Source organism: Neolamprologus multifasciatus, chromosome 2 (genome assembly GCF_963576455.1).
Source record: "Neolamprologus multifasciatus chromosome 2, fNeoMul1.2, whole genome shotgun sequence".
In the NCBI taxonomy this organism is placed as follows: Eukaryota; Metazoa; Chordata; class Actinopteri; order Cichliformes; family Cichlidae; genus Neolamprologus; species Neolamprologus multifasciatus.
In genome coordinates this window covers 33,213,799-33,228,017 of record NC_140440.1, presented here as the reverse complement: position 1 = coordinate 33,228,017, position 14,219 = coordinate 33,213,799, and the positions used below count along the sequence as shown (strand labels likewise).

At 39.7% G+C, this 14,219-nt stretch overlaps 1 protein-coding gene across 2 annotated transcripts in view; it reads left to right on the top strand.

The window, feature by feature from the left end:
* The window catches only part of drp2 (dystrophin related protein 2), a 102,904-nt gene that overhangs the window by 61,330 nt on the left and 27,355 nt on the right, over window positions 1-14,219 (top strand). For both annotated transcript variants that reach the window (XM_085184561.1, XM_085184554.1), the window contains exons 11-15: window positions 716-917; window positions 5,421-5,506; window positions 8,770-8,927; window positions 10,919-11,085; window positions 13,700-13,811. In XM_085184561.1, coding sequence (XP_085040687.1) covers window positions 716-917; window positions 5,421-5,506; window positions 8,770-8,927; window positions 10,919-11,085; window positions 13,700-13,811 — 725 coding nt within the window. The remainder of the gene's footprint in view (window positions 1-715; window positions 918-5,420; window positions 5,507-8,769; window positions 8,928-10,918; window positions 11,086-13,699; window positions 13,812-14,219) is intronic.

Below are 14,219 nucleotides of genomic sequence, written 5' to 3'. Positions count from 1 at the left end.
CCTGTTTTTCTACCTTCTCTACCTTCATTTACAACTCCCTTTCAACCTTCTTCCCCTTCTAGATCCCACGTTCCCGTAATAAGAACTCGGCATGCACGGAGCACTCTAAAACCCCCCTTTCAGTCACGTTCCCACTTCCTTTCTCTTGCCTGCTCTCTTATCTCTCACTCCTCCGGTCTACTAGTTGATATCGTTGCAGAACTTAATTGCCAGGCTGCACTGATAACTGCAGAATTCTCGCTCTTTTTTCTCTCTGCACACGTCTTGAATGATTGAGTAGTGCTGCATAAGAAATACATTTTAAGCTGATTCCTTCCCAACCTTTAAAACACTACTGTTATCTCACTCTGTTCTACCGCATTATCGTGCTATCCAATTATACCTGGCATCAACAGACACCCTTTTAACTCCACTCTTAGGGATGGGCCATCAAATTAGTTTAGAAGAGCGAAATCAAATTTGTGTCACTGCTCTTGAAACATCTGGTAGGGCTTAAGTGGGCAAAAAGGGTGAATAAGCACTGCTGTCACCCATGCTCTCGTTCGCTGAGGTGTGGATGGTGATCGTGCTGTGACTGTGTGTGTGTTTGAAAGTGAATTCGGGGTCGTGTGTCGTTATATGTGGATGTTTAGGCTTTAGCTCATGTATGCATGCTTGTAAACATAACACGATATTGTGCCATATTTATGTCTCTAAATAAATGTGTTCTTTTTAGTGGATTTAGTGGCACTGAGTAGCCTCGTGGAGATGTTCCGGGAGCAGGAGCTGCAGCAGGCAGATCATGTGATGGATGTGGTTGAGGTGATTCATGGCCTGACGGCTTTGTATGAGAAGCTGGAGGAAGAGAGGTCCGTCCTGGTTAACATTCCACTTTGTGTTGATATGTGTCTCAACTGGCTGCTCAACGTCTATGACAGGTGAGTAGGTTGAAGAAATCAAAAGTGAAATATATATTAAAACTTACTCGTGTTAAGAACTGCAGCAGGTATCTGTGTCTTTATTTCACCTCCGCTCTTATAAACCAGTGGCTTATCAAGTAGACACAACCAGCAGACATACTTTGTAGTTGGACAAGTTTAAATCCAGCGTTAATCTGCCTTTAATGTTTTATCACTGATTTCTATTTCTCTGTTATATTTATACTGATTAATCTGAGTAAAGGGTTTTATAAGCAGTGTTGGTCAAGTTACTTGAAAAAAGTAATCAGTAACTAATTACTGATTACTTCCCCCAAAAAGTAATCCCGTTACTTTACTGATTACTTATTTTCAAAAGTAATTAATTACTTAGTTACTTAGTTACTTTTTAAAAACACGATTTACAACCTGAATCGGTGATAAAGTGATAGATCTTTCAGCCCAATTCTACTTTTTCTGCATAATCATCATACAAAATGTAATCAAATGGAAAAGTCTCTTTTTTTAACTTGTTTTATTAGTTTTAATCTTTTAACTTTATGCATCAAGCAAAAATTTATTATATGCAACATTCTCTGACTGGAAGAAATTTGTTTAATATTTAAACCTATTTTCTGCACATTCCAGCACATAAAATAATTTTTTTTGTGTGTGTTTACACTCAGTCTTTCAAATAGATGCAAGTAAAACACAGCAGAAAATAAATAAAGTCAAAGACTAGCGGTCCGGTTGCTCTATTTTCACCTGTAAAGCAGGAGTGGGGTGGGCGGAGGTTTACCCTGGTGCAGGTGTGCAGCGGTCAGTGGAAGAATCCGCGAGTTTCTCTGTGAGTTTCCCATTACGTCGTAGCTACTCGGTGCTTGCTCGGAAGTTTAGGGGTTTTTTTTGCTGTAAAAAGAAGTTTTCTTCCCACGCACAACGGACACTAATGTTTTTGTCACTTTTTATGGAATCAAACTCAAAGTAAGGTCAGTACTTCCACGCTTTAAACGCTGCACGCTCATACTCTCTCTGCACTCGATATATGATCCATTGTTGATCTGCACACAGCTGTTGTCACAAACGTCGCCCTCGCTTACGTCACTGTCATGAGACATTCTCGCAAAAAAAAAAATCACGGTTTTAGTAACGCAGTAACGCAGCGTTCCTACGGGAAAGTAACGGTAATCTAATTACTGTTTTTGCAATAGTAATCCCTTACTTTACACGTTACTTGAAAAAAAAGTAATCGGATTACAGTTATGCGTTACTGCCCATCTCTTATAAGGCAGGTGGATATCAGGGATTTCAAGGAGAAACTGCCCAATTTGAAAGCATTAATGAAAATATATATATTTTTAAAAGTTCTTAGGAGTGGAGTTAAAAGAAGTGAGCTCACAAAACTAATACGAGACCACACCTGACTCTCCAACCAAACTGTCAGTAGTGCCGCTCCCTCGTGGGTAATGCTGGTAGCAGGTATTAACAAGGAAGAATAATGTATGGAGGGAAAAGGTCAGTATTCATGCAATGTAAAGCCAAAGCAGTGCAGCATTTCTATTAGAAATGACACATTCATTTCTGTCATATAATGCTCATAAAGTTTCATATTATACCCACAGTTCAGGATATTTTAAGTCAGTGCCAAGCTCATATAAACAAAACATCAACAGTGAAGTATCAGTATCCTTACAATATAGGCACTGGTTGCTCAAAGCACAATGTTGCTGAATGAATGAGGCAAAACTGTGGCTTTTATATTGACTATATGGGGCTCCATGGATTTAATTCACATAGCAACTGTAAATCACTTAGATTGGATGTTTTTTATTTTCCATCTGGAATATCACCTGCTCTCTAGTGGATCCTTACTTACAACTACTTGATGCTTTATGTAATTCTTAATGAGCAGGAAAGTATTAAAGGCTTGAAATGGGTCTAGGATGACCATAATATCAGGATTTTGCAGAGCCAGGTCTCATTCAGCGCTACTGTTATTGCATCAGGTCACTAGACTTAATAACATTGATCAAATTAAATAAATATGGTGCACACTGCATGCACAGTCATTGTTTGTGATGTCATAACTTACTAAAAAATCTATTTTGAACAATTTGTCATTGTCATAAACAGGAGTCTGTTTGCACATTGATGTAACCACAGACATCTGTAAACAGCTACATCATGACAAAGCCTCCAATAACAGTGTCCAGGCAGAGAGCCATTCATCTCCTCTGAGACACAGTCGAAACAAATGCTCTTTGACACAAACGCTCACCCGTCTTTGTTCCTGATTGACCATTTTCTGCTGTTCTCCGAAGAGAAACCCCTTAGAGCAGCCTCCGAAATCCAGGGATAACCCCACGAGGACTGTAAATGCAGTTTGTAGCTCTTAACTACTTGCTGCTAATGAGAGACAATCAGGGACTTTACCTTCTGAATAAATTCCGGTAATTGCTTTTTGTTTTCCAATAGATAGCAGCAGGGAATGTGAATGAGGTGTGTGTTTGTGTGACCATTTTTACAGTCGTTTTCTTTCAGTGAAATGTGTCCTACAGTCAGTGTTGGGACGGTTACTTTTAAAATGTATTCCATTACAGATTACAGAATACATGCCCCAAAATGTATTCTGTAATGTATTCCGTTACGTTACTCAATGAGTGTAACGTATTCTGAATACTTTAGATTACTTAATATATTATCATGCTGTTTACAACTACATGAATGTACTATTGCTGTGATTTATTACTGTTACTGAAGGTCCGCGGCTCCGAACCGTAGTAAAGGGACCTCTGGCTAATACGGTGGGTTCTGTGTCGGCTCGTAGCCGAAAACTAGCTTTACTTTGTTGTCTGGGTCAACTTTGCTAGCGAGAGACAGAGAGAGGCGTTGAAAGGCTGCTCCAACGGAACTTATTGTTTTTGGAGGAAAACACGAACACGGTGTACAGTTGAGTCTTATTAGCTTACTTACAACTGGGCTCGTCAGGCTCTCTTCTTGGCTGCAGTGGTTATTATTATATTTACATGCTTCCAGCTCCCGTTTTTGCTCGATGACAGCTCGTACTTTTCCTTTTTCTCCCTCCCTCGCTCACAGACACATAACAGGTATGGCAGTCCATTCTCCCTGCAGCACGGACTACACTGCCTATGATGCTACATTCTTTAGAGCTATACCTGTAGCATTCTGCCTGTTAGCTTAGCACAACAACAACAGGCGCTCTCTCACCCAGGAAACACGCAGAGAGAGAGCGTCACCCTGTAACCATGGCAACCGTAACGCTGCCGCCTGGAACAACAGAACGTAGCTGTCAAACAAAACCCAAACAGTCCTGACCCGCCACAATATGAAACAGGGAAGTACCGCCGTGTAATCCATTTATTTCAACAAAGTAACTGTATTCTAAATACCACCTTTTTAAACGGTAACTGTAACGGAATACAGTTACTCATATTTTGTATTTTAAATACGTAACGGCGGTACATGTATTCCGTTACTCCCCAACACTGGCTACAGTATATCACAGCATACATGTGTCCTCTAGAGACATGCCGCACTAGCAAGGTGAGTAGGAGTGAAGTGTCGCCTGAAGAGCAGCGCTGGGGTACATATTGAAGATGGCATGTGGTACACAGCAGAAAGTGTGTGAGAGGAGTTGACAGCCAGTTGTACCCATGTGCTCTAATTTCAGCCCTCAATCTAATAGAGGAATAAATACTCCATTTGACTGTAGTGGTCTAGCCTGAAAAAATCTCTCTACCTCACATTTTGACCCGTTGGTGAATTAGAAACTGTGTCTCGTGTCTGTCCCTGTTTCTAGCACATCTATAGCATCAATGTTTACTTCTGAGAATTCTCCATCCATGATTCAATTTCATACATCATTGATTTGAAGTTCTCAGATGAATTTGATGTTCTCGATTTCTCACTTAGCGTTTCAAATGTTAATTTGATAAGCCCGGTTCGTGCCAACGCTGCTCAGCTTGGCACTAAATTCTTTCCGGCTGCGGACAGTGTTGTTGTGTTGGCCCCTCAGATCAAAGTACGGTAGCTTATATTAAATTTTTATTTTTAAAATTTCAAACTGAGAAAAGAAGTGGACACACCATTGTCCACGTCGATGGTCTTGCTACTTGCAATTGATTATTGGCTATTCTTTCAGCTTGGGGCAGCACTTTTGAGGCTCACTGAATGTGAGTGTGATTTATGAATATGTTTACGCTATAAGCATGCACGTGTCTCTAAGTGACATTGTGTTGTTATAAGCTTGTTATTGCTCTACCGAGTCCCAGTAGTGCCTTTAGTTACTCTGATTATGTTCTAATACAATTTCACACTACTGCACTGACCTACACTCCACTTCTTTTGACCCATGTAATTCCTCCACACTTTGTCTCTCCCAGCAGAGGCTCAAGCAACGTATGAATTTATTATCATGACCCAATGCGCCATGATTTGAGATTATTCGCCATTCAGAAACTGTCACATTTGAACACTTTTTTTTCTTCGCTTTCCTTTCTGCAGTGCTCGAAATGGCAAAATGCGAGTTCTCAGCTTCAAGATGGGTTTGGTGACCTTGTGCAATGCAGACGTCCAAGAGAAATACAAATGTAAGTCTGATGCTCGCTCATGTGCCTAATGCATCTCCTCAACTGCAAACAATGAGCCAAAACAAAACAGGCCTGATTGCCAGTATTACACAAAGACATCCACTTAGTCTAATGGAGGAAATGACTCTGCCTCCATTATGGAGAAGGCATTCTTACTTTTACAAAGTACATCAGGAGCCTTAGAAGGATTGCTTGCCAAAGACACCATTCATGCACACACTCATGGCTCTCATTCATTTTTTTCACAGGTCAATTAGGAAAGATCTTAGGATCTTTCTGCATCTTTTTTTTTTTTTTTTACCATAATTTAAGCTGTAATATTTTATTAGTGCAGGTCAGGAGGCTGAGCAGGTCATCTGCTAATCAGACGGTTGGTGGTTTTATCCCCGCTATCCATCTATCGATAGATAGATGGATGGATAGATGGATAGATGGATGTATAAATAGATGGATGGATGGATAGATGGATAAATAGATGGATGGATAGATGGATGGATGGATGGATAGATGGATAAATAGATGGATGTATGGATGGATAGATGGATGGATGGATGGATAGATGGATGGATGGATGTATAGATGGATAAATAGATGGATGGATGGATAGATGGATAAATGGATGGATGGATGGATAAATGGATGGATGGATGGATAGATGGATGTATAGATGGATGGATGGATGTATAGATGGATAGATGGATAAATAGATGGATGGATGGATAGATGGATGATAGATGGATAAATAGATGGATGGATGTATAGATGGATGGATGGATGTATAGATGGATAGATAGATGTATAGATGAATAGATGGATGTATAGATGGATAGATGGATGGATAGATGGATAAATAGATGGATGGATAGATGGATAAATAGATGGATGATAGATAGATGGATAAATAGATGGATGGATGGATGGATGGATAGATGGATAAATAGATGGATGGATGGATGGATGATAGATGGATAGATGGATGGATGGATGTATAGATGGATGGATAGATGGACAGATGGATGTATAGCTGGATAGATGGATAAATGGATGGATGGATAGATGGATGGATGGATAGATGGATGGATAGATGGATATATGGATGGATGGATAGATGGATGGATGGATGGATGGATAGATGGATGGATGGATGGATGATAGATGGATGGATGGATAGATGGATGGATGGATAGATGGATAGATGGATGGATGGATGGATGGATGGATAGATAGATGGATGGATAGATGGATAAATAGATGGATGGATGATAGATGGATAGATGGATGTATAGATGGATGGATGGATGGACAGATGGATGTATAGATGGATAGATGGATAAATAGATGGATGGATGATAGATGGATAGATGGATGTATAGATGGATAGATGGATGTATAGATGGATAGATGGATGGATAGATGGATAAATAGATGGATGGATAGATGGATAAATGGATGGATAGATGGACAGATGGATGGATAGATGGATAAATAGATGGATGGATGGATAGATGGATAAATAGATGGATGGATGATAGATGGATAGATGGATGTATAGATGGATGGATGGATGGACAGATGGATGTATAGATGGATAGATGGATAAATAGATGGATGGATGATAGATGGATAGATGGATGTATAGATGGATAGATGGATGTATAGATGGATAGATGGATGGATAGATGGATAAATAGATGGATGGATAGATGGATAAATGGATGGATAGATGGACAGATGGATGGATAGATGGATAAATAGATGGATGGATGATAGATGGATAGATGGATGGATAGATGGACAGATGGATGGATAGATGGATAAATAGATGGATGGATGATAGATGTATAGATGGATGGATAGATGGACAGATGGATGGATAGATGGATAAATAGATGGATGGATGGGTGGATGGATGGATAGATAGATGGATGGATACTGCAACTGCAGTTTACAAGTTAACCTTTACGTATTGGTAAAATAGAGAGGGAGCATTTGAACTAACAATGGTTGGAACTGGAGCAGCTTGTAGTTGATACATGATTTGAAAAAAAAATGCTCACACTCTCCCATGCCAAGATTATTTATGCCTGGCATACCATCTGTGTCAGGTCTAAGACTGAAAGATAACAGATTTTCCTTCAGTGGTCCCAGAGGTGAGTTAGGCCCCCCTTTTCTAGGTTAAAGGGGTTCAACCAGTCCATATTTGTCACTAAATTCGTATTTTCAAAATAATTGATAGATAAAAGTAAATATAAATAAATAATAAATACAAATTCCATCAACCCTGACAAATAAATTCTGGAAAGCATCCTACTTGTGATTACTACTGAGTCCTCAACCTTCTAGTAACAGAAATACAACTTTATTGTACTTTTTCAGCATTCTTAAGTGTTATGTTTAATTTATGTCGCCTCGATTATGTCTGTTGACATTTGTATCAGTGTAAAAAACAAAAATCAAAGGTCTGGAAATACAGTATCAAAAGTAAAGACGCTGGCTGCAGTGGACACTTTTTCATTGTTTTTACCCCTCATCTGTAAAACCTAATGGGGTGTTGTCATCAGCCATCTTTGTCCCATGCAGCAAACCCAGTTTTACTACAAAGTTTGCAACATTTGCAAGCTGCACACTTAATATCCTGTATTCTCCATAAATCATGTACAAACTATTATTTTAATTAAACAGCTCAGTGTTTGACTTTGACTTCAACACACCAGAGTTCTAATTATGAGGGTGTACATGCTGCTGGCTGTTTAACATGTGTTCTTATTTAGTCCTCTTGCCCAGGTGTTATGGGCAAGAGGACTAAATAAATAAGAACACATAGAGAGGGATCCATGGAACGCCTGTACTGGCATTGTGCAGCACCCTCGCATGCCTGTCAGCATTCATCTCCTCAGCGACAGGCTGACTTTCAGCTAGCTTCGTAAAGATCTCATTCAAAACCCTGGCAGGACTCTACTTATGCAGGTCTTTCATCTCCAAGCTGACCAGCCAGGCCACTAATACCAATTCTGTGTCTCTCTGTATGTCATGAAAGTAAACATTATTCCACAGTGCTTGGTTTGGAAACCTTATATCTGAAATGTGGTAATTGGTAATAAAGTTTTTCATCTATTCCAAGTTTTATTGCTCAGCGTGTATGCTCTTATTTCTTTTAATTACCCTAATGTGCTTTCATTTGAGATTTAATTCATAATTTACATTTTGAGTCAGCGCTGCTGTATAATCAGTTTAAATAATTCTAATTAATAAACATTTTGCAGACTTATTCCGCCAGGTGTCCGGTCCAGGAGGTTTAACAGACCAGCGTCACCTCAGCCTGCTGCTCCACGAAGCCATTCAGATCCCCCGTCAGTTGGGTGAAGTTGCTGCTTTTGGGGGCAGCAATGTGGAGCCAAGTGTCCGTAGCTGCTTCCGCATGGTGAGGACACGCTCGCACGCATGCACGCTCAAGCAAATCCAGAGAAAAGCAACAAAGCATGCACAGTTCCCTGATACACAAACATGTGTTGGAGGAGATGTCGATACATTCAAATCCTGCTGCTGTGCCCTTTGCGCGGATAATTTTTTGTTCGTACCTCAACATATTCACGCACTGTAACATAAGTGCTAGTTTCAGTTTTTGAAACAATACCTTAATTGCTACCGTGAGGAATTTGAAAGACACCTTGAAAACTTAATTGTAATGCAATTATTTTTTAAAACCACTTATTAATCTCCAGGAAAATAATTAAAGACCTCTAATTATTCAGAATGGAATTTGTCTACACCAAACCGGCATTACAAATAGAGAAAAATGAATGCCAAAATTAAACATTTGCTGGTGGATGAGTTCCATAAAAACCCACATATAAAAATAAAACCGTGTCACGACTCGCATCCGAAGCTGCCAGATTTGCAAAGTTGTGTTTTACTGACATTAGCACATTTTTAATTCCTACAAAGAAAAAAGATTCTCAGTGCACATCTATAGTAAGTAGACACATTGTTCTGGAAACTACACCAAACACATTATTACAGGGTCAGGGGCAGACAATACGTGATGTGACTAGCACATCGAGTAACGAGAAGATGCTTTGTGTCTTTTACATGTTCTAAATTTGTCTGAATTTGCATATGTGGTGTAGGTTTCAAGAACTTTAAGGCATGACATTCAATTTGGGACCTCAGGTAATTACTGAGTTATAAGAAGAAGACAGTTTTTGTTTTTTTCCCTGAATGATGGCCTTTTAATTCCCTCATTTTCAAAGCAGTGTCTAATTATACACGCTCTATTCTGGCCCATGCTTGCTGTATCAGCTACGGCTGATTAAAATCAATTCCTTTCTCCACTTGCTCCATGCCAGGGCATTTAGTTGTAGCTAAAATATGAATTTAATGTGAATTTGGGGGTGACCTATTTGCCTGTTTACCACTTGACTTTGAAAGTGAGGTAGATCACTTTGTGGGGCATCACTTTTCGTATATAAACACAGGCTTCTGCACAATAGAAGCGTTTGCTGAAGGTGTTACTTCATGTGTAAAGTTTATGGGGAAAAACTCTTTCCGTAACAATTTTCATATCCTGCCAAAAGTGATGTACTGTAGAAGTCCATGTTGTTTAATTGCCACATTGTGAGGCGTTCTCGTGGATAACTGGATGTTTATCACTCTATTTTCCCCGCTGATATTTAAAGCATCCCATCTGCTGTGTGCCTCTTTGTGATGCAGCGGCATGCACAGCATAGTCAGCGCCAGTTCCAGGTGTTCGGTATGCAAGGGGCTGTTATTTGACCTCCCACATGGAGCAAAGCTGGCTACTAACAGAGAGAAGCTCCTTCATCCCCTGGAGACTCTACACCTCTGTACACCTCGCAGTCTGTGTGATCAGTGCACATACACACACACATTTATTATGTTACCCTGCCTGAGCAGTGGAGGGAGCCCCAGGGAAATCAACCTCTTAATGCATCTCTGATGCAGACTTAATGAGAATTTAGCACATCATGGATTTTAAGCGCTCGGCGAGTCATTCTTTTATTAGGTTGACTTCCTTTTTATCCCACTTTCTGGAATTCCCAACAAGCTATCTGCTGGAGAGACAGAGAACCCACAAACATACATACAGTGTACACAGAAACGAAATTTATGTCTCTTTTAGTGTGGCTCTATAACTGTTTAGGTTGTTGCATAAAAGCGAAAGATATCTCAAAGCGGTTTACCTTTTCTTTCATGCTCTTTGTCCCGCTCTTATCTTTTCTATTCTCTTTGAGTCCTTATTTTCAGCAAAACAATACTCCTTGTGCGAGTAGGTTAGCAAAGGAAACATACTTTCTTCTTTAATTACTTTACATATCTCACTTGCTGCTGGTCTATATTTGGATTGTTTACAGTCTTCTGCACTTCTTTTCTCCCCTAATCTTCCTTTTTCAGGCCCCAGGGAAACCTGCTATTGAGGTGTCTCACTTCCTGGAGTGGATGAGCCTTGAGCCGCAGTCCATGGTTTGGCTGCCTGTGCTTCACCGAGTGGCTGCTGCAGAGTCAACAAAGCACCAGGCCAAATGCTACGTCTGCAAACAATGTCCCATAAAGGGCTTCAGGTAGGCAAAGATGTGCAAAGATGTACTGCATAAAATGATAAATATGGATCTGAAGTGATATGGGCTAATTAAAATGAAATCAAAATCAATCAGTCAACTGCAGCATAGCAATGAGAAACATACAGCGTATTCTATAAGACAAATAGTCAACCAACAATCCAAATAATAAGTAGAAAACATAAAGCAAAGACTCAAGAATGAACCTGGTTCTGCTAGAGCGCATCATATCGACCACCATATACATTATTTAGAAAGAGCTGTTTTTCAGCTGCCTATGAAAAACTAGGATATAAGCAGTAAACTGTGTGACGGCCCACCGTCTACGCTTCCTGCTTCTCGCAGTTTGCTTCCAGCAGCAGCCTGGGTGGGTTTTCAGAGAAGTGGCTGCACCTGAGAAGTGGGAGTATCCAAGTGCTCTTTCAATCTTTGGCTATGTTCACACTGCAGGTCTTAATGCTCAAATCCGATTTTTTTGTCTGCTCGTTCACACTACAAATAAAATGCGACAGCAAACGCGCTCTAGTGTGAACGCTCAAAGCGGCCCTCATGCACAAAAGAAGACGTCACACACAACGCGCTCTGTTTGGACCCAGAGCAAACAGTCTTGTTTGACTGATGGCCCTTAATATAAAGACTTCAGACTTTACGTTTCCCAATTTTTGCTTTAAGTTATTTTGTTATTTACATAATAATGTAAATAACCTAATAATGATCCTTATTGCTGTTTTAGAGGAGCGCTGCTTCAAAGGATAGTTGCAGATTTCTGTCAGAATCTGCAGATTATACAGAACAAATAAAATGTTCACGTTTCTCCAACGTTGTCTTCCCAACAGTTTCACCGGATGGCCAGGAAGCGTTCACGATGTCTTCTCGGGCGCTGATAATTGGTCTGTCTTGTGTCAGTGACGTAAAAGACGGATTTAATGCGACTTGACCATCAAACAGCAGTCGCTTTCTGAAACATCGGATATGTATCGGATTCAGTACCACATACAAAAGTGACCCAGATCAGATTTGAAAATATCGGATTTGTGCCGTTCACACTGTCACACCATGATATGGGTCGCATAGGGTCAAAAAAATCGGCTTTGATGCGCTTTCGCCTGCAGTGTGAACGTAGCCTTAGTCTGTGCAGCTTCCGCTTCTTCATGATGTTCCTGATTTGATAGGATATGTTGGTTCTAGCATCCTTGCCCAACAACCACACACCACCGACACCAAAAACCTTAACACCAAACTATATTGAACTCTGCTTTGTGAGCCTGCATGTGGTCAGTGCCTCTGATATATCTAAAATAATCACCATAGGATCTTTTTGCACTTTATTACCTACAAACTTGAGTTTATTACAGAATTAAAAGTTGGATGCTGGAAAATCTAGTTTATAATAAAAATGATGAGAGATAATGAGCTGCACACTCCATTGCACATAATATAGTATTAGCATCACGCTTGAAGGTTTCTGAACAAAACTGCCTACACTCTTTCACGAGTGGGATCAAAAATGACCCCAAATAGAAACAATGCATTTTGCTATAAGCTCGGTTGTTATTCTTCAAAATCTTTAAAACAAAGAGTATATTTGTATAATATTTTCATATTTGAGGTATTCCTCATAAAACATGTTTGTGACATGAGGCATTTTTATTTATTTTTTCATTAATTTTAAGAAGTTGCAGTTTTTGTATCCTTGTATCACTTTTGTATGCTTGCTCTGCAAATACTGCAGAAGCTGCGTCTTCCCTCTGAAAGGCACAAGTTGTTCATCCACTGTAACACAATCACTGAGGATGAATTTCTGCCTGCAGTTGACCAGCAACAGGCCCCATATGTAGCAGAAAGCTGCCATGCTGTTTGTTTTCAGTCGCTAGGCTCTTGTCATCAAAGTGCAAGAAACGGTGAATATCTTTAAATCTTTGAATTGACATAGTGGCCTTGTACAATAGGTTATGCAGAGGACTCCCAAAAAAACACATTGACTGGTACATCCCAGTTCTTCTCATTTCCTGCAAGAACGGTCAATCAAATGAAGGCCAGGAGCTTATGTTTGATTACATTTTTCCACTATTATTTTATTTTTTATTTTCATTTATAATGAAAAAATAAATAAAAATGCAAATGGCCTCATGTTACAAACATATTTTATGAGGAATACCTGGAATATGAATATATTACAACTTTTCATTTTAAAGATTTTGAAGAAAAACAACTCATGGGGTCATTTTTGACCCCACGTGTGCATCTAAGGGTTAATATTGTTTATTTTCATCAAATGTTGTGAAGGATATAAGTGATGTATGTGCACGTCTATATGTAATAATAGCAGTTACTATTTCACATTCATACACAAAGCACGAAACTGAAAGCAAATTTAATGCGTCATTCATCTTATTTAGATAAGATTAGACACACAAACCATTATTTTCTCTGCACTCGTTTTTTTTTTTTTTTTTGTCACTTTGAAGAAAAACCCCCAAAAGGTCTCAGCGTGACGGTGTAAACAGATTTATGTCCCAACAGCAGGATAACACAACTACACACACTGAGCCACTCTACTCTGTCTGGTTCTCTTGCAAACATCAGTTGAGCCTCTCTTTTATATTGATCTTGACAGGTATCGCAGTCTGAAGCAGTTCAATGTGGACATCTGCCAGACATGTTTTCTAACCGGGCGCACAACCAAGGGAAAGAAGCTGCACTACCCCATCATGGAGTACTATACACCAGTAAGACAAACATTAGCTAGTGCTCTTACGGAATACAAATTCAAGTTCCTAGTGATGGATAGAGCCCAGCTGTACTCCAATGAAAAGGAAAAAAATGTACTCCTGATTTCTGCTGCCAGACATGGATTAGGCACCTTTCCACTGTACGGACTCTATCATCTATAATACTGTTACATATCCTTATAGTTATCTGTAGTATGCAGAGACTGAGCACTACTCAGCAGCAATATCCTTTTGGCTTGAATGGTGCACATAAAGTGGGATTTGGAGCACAAAACTCCAATAAGACCAAAGTCTTAAACGAGTGCATGTACAGTGTCCAAAGTGGAGTTCTTTCTAAATGAGTAGCTGTTGCACTGTTGCTGGAGTGCTGGAGTGTACTGAGATGGTGCCAGATTAAATCTTTAA